The sequence below is a fragment of the Macaca fascicularis genome, chromosome 1 (assembly GCF_037993035.2).
Source record: "Macaca fascicularis isolate 582-1 chromosome 1, T2T-MFA8v1.1".
Lineage (NCBI taxonomy): Eukaryota > Metazoa > Chordata > Mammalia > Primates > Cercopithecidae > Macaca > Macaca fascicularis.
Window position 1 is genome coordinate 166967423 of NC_088375.1, and position 9905 is coordinate 166977327.

At 42.4% G+C, this 9905-nt stretch overlaps 1 protein-coding gene across 8 annotated transcripts in view; it reads left to right on the top strand.

The window, feature by feature from the left end:
• GNG12 (G protein subunit gamma 12) overlaps positions 1-8836 on the top strand; it is a 129767-nt gene extending 120931 nt beyond the window's left edge. For all 8 annotated transcript variants that reach the window (XM_065520527.2, XM_005543071.5, XM_005543069.5 and 5 more), the window contains 2 exons: positions 2289-2407; positions 4743-8836. In XM_065520527.2, the coding sequence (XP_065376599.1) occupies positions 2315-2407; positions 4743-4868 (219 nt within the window). In that variant the 5' untranslated portion in view covers positions 2289-2314 and the 3' untranslated portion in view covers positions 4869-8836. The remainder of the gene's footprint in view (positions 1-2288; positions 2408-4742) is intronic.
• Positions 8837-9905: the final 1069 nt, after the last annotated feature.

Here is a 9905-nt window from a genome sequence, read left to right on the forward strand (position 1 = left end):
TGGAGATTGGGAAGAAGAGAATGTTTGACCTTATCCTCATGCAAAGGGAACATTTAGAAAGTCCTTAGGGTGCAACATGGAAACCACAGGTCACTGAGAAAGGGTGTCATGTTCTTATTCTGGAGTCTGGGGGCCTCAGAACCAGCGCCAGCTGGAAGGAGAGCCCAGTATAATTTGCTGCAGGGAACAAAATACATATATATGTCCAACTTGCTGTGAGTCAGAGCACTGCACACTGTTCAGGGTGAGGTTGCCCACTTCCTCAGTTGCATTTCAGAGGCTCTGTTAGTAAGTGCTGGCCTGGGAGCACAGAAAGGGGTTGGGCCAGGCCACTGGGTGTGAGCAGAATCTAAGAGACCCTAGGCCTCTCTTTTGGGTGGGGCAGGGATAACTGAGGAATCTGAGGAAAAGGTAGCTACTCTGGGAGTGTGTTGAAATGAGCTTGTCCAAGCCTTAACACAAGGCAAGGCCACCCTGCCCTGCCACATGCTTCATCCTCCCAGTTTTCTGTACTGCTAGAGCTTCCTTATTCCTAGGGAAATCCTGTGATGGCTGTCACTAGTCTTTGCATTCGGCTCTGACACTAGTGGTGCAAATTGCCCAGGGACTCTAAAAAGGGCTGGTGCCCATAGCCCCACCCAGACCTGCTCAATCAGAACCCTTGAGGCTCATTGACCAGTTGTTGGGGAAGTGCAGAACAAACAGGTAAACAGGGAATTGCAATTCACTGTGCTGTATATGACCCCCAAGGATAAAAATACTAGCAGCTGCAGTTGATGGAATGTCTTGGTCCTATGCAGAATACTGATATGCAACGGTAAAGTGAATCCCCCTAAAAATCCTTTGGGATGTGAAGGTTGCTTATTAGGCTGATTCAAAATTCTGCATGCAGTTAAAAGCACAATTTTATTTGTACATTTGACCCAAAAGGTCCTCTGACCACAGAGGCTACAAGACCTACCCAAGTCCTGGAACTCGGCCTTTGGAAATATTCTAAGTCTGGTAGAATTCAGTGTGGAGCACCGTGGTGCCCACATGATGGATGCCCTGGAGTCTGGGTTGCTAGTGTTTTTTGCAGCTTTGTCTGGTCTCGGCCTTTATGGCAGAATTACATTATTCAGCCGCAGCCTTTCCAAAAGGTTGAGTCAGCCTGAGTTTGCTGCTGGCGCCGTGGAGCCCTAATACTTTGCTGAGCCCTCGCATAGCGCCGGGGAGGCACACCTACTGTCCACCTGCTCCCATGAGTCATAAAACTGCCACACTGCTGCCAGGCCTGCCAGCCCTGCATTTTCCTCCAGTTGCCACCCTGATGAGAATGAACTTAGCCATATAGGTCAGGGCACCAGGCAGCACTTTTCCCCCAGCCTGCCTTCCTCTTGCAATGTGCTATTGGACAACCAGTTCGTAAAGCAAGGGCCAGGATGTTTCCATTGCTTTATACCAGGTGGCTAAGGAGAGAGGGCAGCAGGGCAGCCTAGAGGCCAACAACCCAGGCTAGAGAGGAGAATCAATCCACGAACATATGATGGAGTAACAGAATTAGCAAGTGCCCAGACCATCATGATGAGACCAGGGAGAGGTCAAAGGAGGGAATAATAAAGTTTCATTAATTACTTCAGACTGTAGGCTACTCATGTATCCCATTTGGCATTTACTGTGTATCTATCACAGAGAGTCTCCACTGAAAGGTTTCACTCTTTCATGAATAAAGACTTCCTTATGTGCCTAACACTTTGAAAACGATTCCACATCATGACAGTACCTAAAAATAAGCGCCCTTTTTTCAAAGTTCTCTAGAGGAGCTCTATTCTCCTTTTCTGTTGCCAGGACTTTGATCAGCCTAAGAGTTGGGTGCAAGAGCCCAAAAAAAATGAAATCAAACCTTCTGTGAAAGTTGGTAGCAGTAATATTAAACTGATATGTAATGTGCCTCCCATAGCAAATGCTCACTTTTGCCACAGGTGCCCTAACTACTACAAGTGTTTGCGTATTTCTTTCCTCTTAGGAAATCCTAGAAAAGTCTAGCTTTATGTTATATGTTGGGGTGCATCGATTAAACTGCTAGTGCTGGGTTTCTGCAAACTAAAGATTTATGTAGGTGCTCAAATGGATGACAAACTTAGATACCTAGGTCACCGCTCAAATTTCTAAGGGGCATTTTAGTAACTGCCTCCAAGGAGCTGCAATGACTGGGAAAATCCATCTATTTCCCTTGAAGTGGAACATACTATTATGAATGTTTAAATAACTTAAAGATGCCTGTTACTTCAAAAAAAAATTCTCCTCAGATTTCAGGTAAAAACAAAAATTGAAGATGTCCAGCAAAACAGCAAGTACCAACAATATAGCCCAGGCAAGGAGAACTGTGCAACAGTTAAGATTAGAAGCCTCCATTGAAAGAATAAAGGTAAGAAGCCCCGACTGGATAACATGTGCTTTCTACTCAGTTCCCCCTGCTCCTGGGAGGCTGGACCACTTGCCAGAGAAGATAATACCATTTCATTCGCTTGCTTCCAGGATTTTTCCAGAACAGGCTGAGAGTCTCAAAATTTTAACTTTCATTTTCCTATCTAGCATGAGCCTCACTTCAAAAGTGTCTGCATTAGCCTCTCTGTTTGTAAAACTCGGAGACAGGATTTCCTGAGGACCTGTCTCCCCTGAATGAACATGGTCAAGTCCGTTGATCCCTGTGTTCTAAAGTGGGACAGGGGTTCCAAGTAGACTTCATCAACACCCTAGTCATTCCTCTGGAATTGTAGTGTTCTAGAGTTATCAGTGCAGCTGAGGCAGCTTCGCATAACAAGTCAACAGTCTAGGTTTCCTTTTTAGGGAAATGAAGCTTTTAAATGTGTTTGGCCCTCAGTGACCACTTTCTGTGCCCAGAGTAATAATGCCAGCTTTAGTTGAGATCACATAGAGAAACTGGAATGCATTTCTTAGATCACCTGACTTCGAAGTCTTTTCCCCTGAATCCCAAGAGAGAACTAGGCAGTGAGTGCCCTGGAATGTTATGACTAGTTCTTCCTTGAAACTGAAGCAGTTGGCCGGGCGCGGTAGCTCATGTCTGTAATGCCAACACTTTGGGAGGCCAAGGTAGGCAGATCACCTGAGGTTGGAAATTCAAGACCAGCCTGACCAACGTGGAGAAACCCCTGTCTCTACTAAAACTACAAAATTAGCCAGGCATGGTGGAGCACGCATGCCTATAATCCCAGCTACTCAGAAGACTGAGGCAGGAGAATTGCTTGAATCTGGGAGGTGGAGGTTGTGGTGAGCCAAGATCGTGCCATTGCACTCCAGCCTGGGCAACAAGAACGAAACTTGGTCTCAAAAAAAAAGAAAGAAACTGAAGCAGTCACCTGATCCATTCCTCTGGTCCTGGAGATAGTCACCTGTCTTTCCAGCATGAGGCTATCTGGGCTATACTAGACAGGGCTCAGCTGCCCCATTGCTCTTTGCGTAGGGCAAAGAGATCCTATTCTGTAGGATCTCCTTCCCAGACTTCTGAAACAGGGCATGATATTTTCCCTGTTTAATTCATGCCAGAGTAAGGTGCTGCCTCTTCCCATGCTGGTTTAGTCTCTCTTTTTACTTCCGCAAGCCCAGTCTCTAACAGTAAATCTTAAAGCTCCACGACTTGGCTCCAGAGTTTTGGCTCCAAGCCCATCGTTCAGTTCTTAAAGTCTGTTCTGCATTCCAATCTGTTTTTATTTTTTTTTTGCTGGGGGGGAGGTAGAAATTAAGATACAACCTTCCCTTGATTCACATATGCTTTTTCTCACCTGGCCCCTAACTTTTTATTTTGAGACATTTCAAACCTGCAGAAGAGTTGTAACAACAAACATTTATAAACTCTTTACCAGGATTCACCAGTTGTTAACATTTGACCACATGTACTTGCTTGCACTCTCTCTCTCCCTCCATCTGCCTGTACACGAATACACACAAAACATATATAATGTGTTCTTTTTTTTTTTTTTTTTTTTTTTTGAGACGGAGTCTCGCTCTGTCGCCCAGGCTGGAGTGCAGTGGCCGGATCTCAGCTCACTGCAAGCTCCGCCTCCCGGGTTTACGCCATTCTCCTGCCTCAGCCTCCTGAGTAGCTGGGACTACAGGCGCCCGCCACCTCGCCCGGCTAGTTTTTTTGTATTTTTAGTAGAGACGGGGTTTCACCATGTTAGCCAGGATGGTCTCGATCTCCTGACCTTGTGATCCGCCCGTCTCGGCCTCCCAAAGTGCTGGGATTACAGGCTTGAGCCACCGCGCCCGGCCTATAATGTCTTCTTTAAACCCTCGAAAGTTATTTGCAGTTCAGGATTATCTAACAAGAATACCTAACACACAGTCCATTTTTGAAGAATCCAGGCCACTTATTTTGCAGAATCACCCTCACTTTAGGTGTGGTCGTTTGCTGACTGGACTCCAGGTAAATGTTGGACAGGAATGCTAGCTCATTAGCTGGTGGTATGTCCTCAGCACTCTCCTGAAGGGATACATGGTGCCACTTTGTCTGATCGTTGTTAAGTTGCCTGGTTAAGAAAGACCTTACCTGCCAAATTGCACCATTTTAAAGGCACCATTACCTTTTTTTAACCTGACAAGTATCTGAAAGTGATGCTTTGAGACTCTGATGATCTTGTTCAAATCAGTCTTCCATTCAATAGCCTAGCATTCAAATACACTCTGAAAGTCTGCAAGTAAAATATTTTCTTTCTTGTTTGTTTGATTTATTTCCATGCTAGGTTTCGAAGGCATCAGCGGACCTCATGTCCTACTGTGAGGAACATGCCAGGAGTGACCCTTTGCTGATAGGAATACCAACTTCAGAAAACCCTTTCAAGGATAAAAAAACTTGCATCATCTTATAGTGGAATAGAGAAACAGCTCCTCGCCTCTTCTCAACAAAGCAAATTATGAGCAGCTCCTTGAAGAGATTTACCTTCAGCTTATTTGGTAACCACTGCTAATAACTAAAATGTTCTCAACTTGGAATAACAGACTCTGAAGTCTCTATTTTCCAAGTTGTCCTTTCTCTTAAAATACCCTTTACTGATTTAATACAGAATAACAATCTTATTTTCCACTTGGTAACTATAGCTTTATGTTGGGTTACTGTTTAAGGAAAGTTGATCTGGGCCTTTTTAAAAACATAATTATATACTTTAAATATACAATGGATTCCGATATGTCAGGACCTAAATTGCCTAAGCACCTGTCAAATTAAAATGCCAAAATTAATTGAAATCCTAAAGCCTTTATATCATATTCTTTATAAGGCGTGTGCCAGCCTGTATAGTATATAAGGGAGAGGGATGTTTTGTGTATATATATGCCTTTGTGTATACACTTATCAAAGCTATTTTCTTATGAAAACATCCCTCTTTCCATACCATCAGTTTCTCAGTTCCAGAAGTTATACCTTTACTTTGAGCTGTGTATAGGTAGAATAAAAAAATTCCTTTCATATCGTTATTGTACAAAAAGTAAAGAGTATCCTAAAGATTGTATTCATTGTAATCAAGTAATGCAGTCATCTCTCCTCTCTTGAAATCTTGCTGGACCTCTTAGGCTACAATAAACTGCACCAAGCTAAACTGACAGTCCTTCAATAATATGAGACATTAATTTACAAGGACCCTTTTGGGCTTCAATGATGCTGAGTCTGGAAAAAGGGAGGAGACCCTTGGGAGGACCCCATGCAGCTGTGCTCCCAGGGCTCATGTTCTCTACTGGATTAGGGATAGGCACCTCTGAAATCTCCACCCTGATCATTGGAATGAAACGGAGTGAACATGAGCCCAGCTGAGAGAGGAGCAGGAATGTGTGAAAACCAGCTGCTCTCCTTGTCCCAGCGTTGTGATTGAGCCCTCTGTCTTGCTCTTTCTGCCTTCCCTGTATCTTTCCTATCTTACCAGAGCATCTGTTTGCAGAATTAATGCCACCTTCCCCAGCCGCAGGTGTGTGGAACACGGTGAGAAAAAAAAATTTTTTTTAAAAAATGCAAAGTTGTCAGGATGCTTAAGCTCTTTTCAGATATCTGCAGTTTCATCCCTACCTTGTTCATACACCATCCAAGAGGCCTATAGGCTACCCAAGAGAGCCTTGGATTCAGTGGTACACTCCTTGGGCCCAAGGGCTTCAGCAACTGTGTATGGAGTTCCTTGATTTTCCTCTGGGCCCAAATACAGCCCTCACACCCTTGGAATTTCCGGGTGTGGGGGTAGCCTCAAAAGGAGGAATCTCCTATGGCCAATAAGGTATCTTGACTTTATCAAAGTAGAAGAGAGAGTCACTTCGCAGTCAAATCATACACACGGCCTTTGATATTTTAATTCATCTTTAGTTCGTTAAAAGTAACTACTAAGGAAAGGTTAAAAACTTCCTCTCAAAAAGGAATCAACCCCAAGAAGCAATTATTTACAATGATTTTCCCAAATTTTGTACAATCTGTCCTGGAAAGCAAACCCCTTTTAAAATCTAATGTCTGGGCTTTGAGTATTAGCTCATTCAGGGTGAACAAAATGCATTACTGTTTTTAAATTGCCCACATTTATTCAGTATTTCTCCAAGTTGCTATCTCCTCAGCCTTGTGAATGGCCCTCACTTTTCTGAGGCCATGTGAAAATCACGGCACTGCCCTTAGCCTTGTGTCATCTGCTTTTTCGTTTTGCAATATGCCCAGTTCCCAAATCAATTGTAAGTACCTGTTTAGGAGAGAGAAAGATTTTACCTCTCAAAGGGTGAGATTGGAAATTTACACTAAAAAGACAACTTTACATTTAATGCTTCACTTAATGAAACATTCTTTTTTTATAAGTCTATTTTTCTACTCAGTTTCAGAACAGTAATCTGATTTTCACTCTGATTTTTAACGTTTCTTTAAATATTTATAATGTAGCTTCTTTCAAAATATTTTCATGAAAAATTACTTTTATTATACCATTATGTGCACGTTATTGGTAGCAGGCATAGATTATTATTTAGTACTGAAACATGCTCTTTTACCTAACGGTAAACAAGTATGTTTTGATATATATCTGTTAATATGCTTATAGTGGTAAGAAATGGACTTGAGGTCACAGGAGATTTCATTTTCTTTGCCCTGGTCAAATACAATAAAGGCTATGAGTATAAATATGTAACTTCCTAACCAGGTGTAGGGCATGTTCATGAATATCAAATCTTTTGATGCTGGACCCAAGAGGGGAAAAATTGTAGCTAAATGTTGATTTACTTATAACTAGACGTCTGTGTGAGAAAATATATGTATACGTCTATATGATATGCAGAAGTCACTTTTATTTATCAGGCTTTATTCTCCTTACAAAGCCACAGTTTAACTGTCTGCAGCAGTTGGTTTATGTTAATGATAGACAAATGCCCAGGGTTTGTTATTTTTTCCAACTACCACTGTAATGATATACTTTCTCACGTATATACATGCAACTTCTTGGCTTCATTTCCATGAAGCTATTTCAATATATTCAGTATACTTTGTCCTTAATGCTGCTTCTGTTAGCAGTGATCTCTTTCTTTTTTTCATTCTTACATCTTCATTAGTTCATCATAAATCTGTCCACTTGAGGCCTCAGGACCATGGCAAAATTTCATGACTCCGAAGTATTTTACAGAAACATTTTTTAAATAAGGGAAATATTTTATATATCAGATGGTTCACAAGTGATGGGTCATAGCTAGTTTTTTTTTCCTTCTAAAAAATGTCAGGTTTTAAAAATCACTTACCTTATTAAAATGAAAAGTGCCATACTTACCTTTTAAAGGAAAGACCTGATTTGCTTTTTCTCTATTTAGACTGTTTTTGTACTTTACTAATCTTTAAACTATCAGGAAAAAAACCAAAACTTTATACCAATGATTTGGTAATTTTGAGGCATAGGGTAGCTTACATAGTGGAGGATGTGCCAAATATTCTCTTCAAATGCCACCTTCTTAACCAGTTTATAACTAAAATAGTGTTATCTGACTAATTCCTCTGAATTTTGATGTAAGATCTATACAGGCCCCCAAAATGATTATAGTACATGCCAGTCGTTTCTCAGTGAAATAAATACAATATCAGAGGACATTATGGGTTGTATTGCTTTCTTTTATGGTAGACCTGTTAATGGGGAAAAAAAATACATCACATCAAATAGAATCTTGTATCTGTGTGTTAAAATAGAGCACTTACCTGAAGTCAGTGGCCTGGATCATTTCCCAGTCTGTCCTGTGCTGTGTGACCTTGGACAAGGTGCTTCATCTCTCTGAGCCTCTGTTTCTCCATGTGTAAAACAAGGGGCTGCAGGAGATGATGGCTGAGAGCCCTTCCAGTTCCCAGATGCCTTGGTCCAAAGACCCCACCCCTCTGCTGGTCCTGCCAATGTGTTGGTGCTATAAGCTGCTTCAGATATAAAATTGGTTTATCTATAATGTTTATTCATTTAATAGCTTCTAAAAGGCCTTTTTGTTATACAGTGCTTTTTTTCTAGTTTTATGGACTTGGTTACTGTAATAATGTCTTGTTTTTAGCCATGTAATTACAAACACATATTCTCTTGATGTCTCAGTAAATTTGCATTTGATATATCATTGATGAGATTTTGTTGTTATATAATATTCTTCGGCTACTCATCTGTCCAGCATCTTATTAACCATAACACTGTGATCATTGTTTGGAAATATGTCCTATGGAAAGAATAAAAGGATTTACTTCACAGCTAGCATGTTCACAGATTTGAAAGAAGTTTCATTAAAAGCGCCATTGCTTTCTTTACTGCATCAGTGCCTCGTTGTAGCATCCTACCTGTGTTTTGCTCAATAAATGAATAAAATACCATTTCTCTTCCCCTTTCCCTTCCTTCACTCAGTTAACATTTTCTGAGCACCTCCTGGGAGCAAGCTGCTGAGAGTCAGGCTCCCATGACACCCAAATGAATAAGACACACACCAGCCCATGAGAAGGTCACAGTCTGAGCAAGGAGGGTGGGTATGACAGATATGTAAACCAATCATCATAGTATCATGTGGCAAGTGCCATAACTCAGGTGATCACAGAGTGCTGTGAGAGCCCAGAGGAAAGAGGGACTAGCTCCACATTGACAAAGACCTCCCTCTGAAAAGGCTTCCAAGGGTGGTGATGTTTGGGCTGAGTGAGAGAGGAACAGTATGCGTTGGAATTGAGGTCCTGGGAGGAGATGAGAGGAGGAGAAAAGAGGACTGGAAGCCAGTGTGCAGATGGCCCCCGATCCTGCCCTCCCATCCTGCTTGCCTATCCTGAAACCAACAAGGGGGCTAGAGAGGCTGTTAAGGAGTGAGGTAATAACTCTGACCTGTGGAGGGCTGTTTCCCATCCTGAGACCAGCTGTGGCCATGGAAACTGATAACAAATGGAAAGGTCATTAGATTGGTGGTGACTCATATTCACCATGTGTTTGCTGAAGGTGCCCTGCCCCCTCTTCTGCCCGTTCCCCCAGGGCTGGGATTCCCACAGAGATGAGGGGAGGGCAAAATCAAAGAACAAGGGCAGAGGCAGCCATCAAGCCCCAGGCTAGGAACCAGGAATGCTACAGAGATGGCCCCTGCTTCTGAGAACCAGCACTCCACACTTACAAGAAAGGTAGGGGCAAAAGACAGTCCCTGGGCCCTTTCTAGTAAAAGACTGCAGGATTTAAGATACATTGGTTTTGAAAAATAACCACTGAGAAGCACTTTTTACCGCTTCTGACCAAATTGCCAAGTTCTTGTAATCCTCAGTGGAGGAGAGTTGGGGATGATGGATGGGATTGGGAAGGGGTGGGTTGTTTTTTTTTTTTTTTTTTGAGACGGAGTCTCGCTCTGTCGCCCAGGCTGGAGTGCAGTGGCGCAATCTCGGGAAGGGGTGGGTTTTTAAAAGTCGGGAGGAGGGA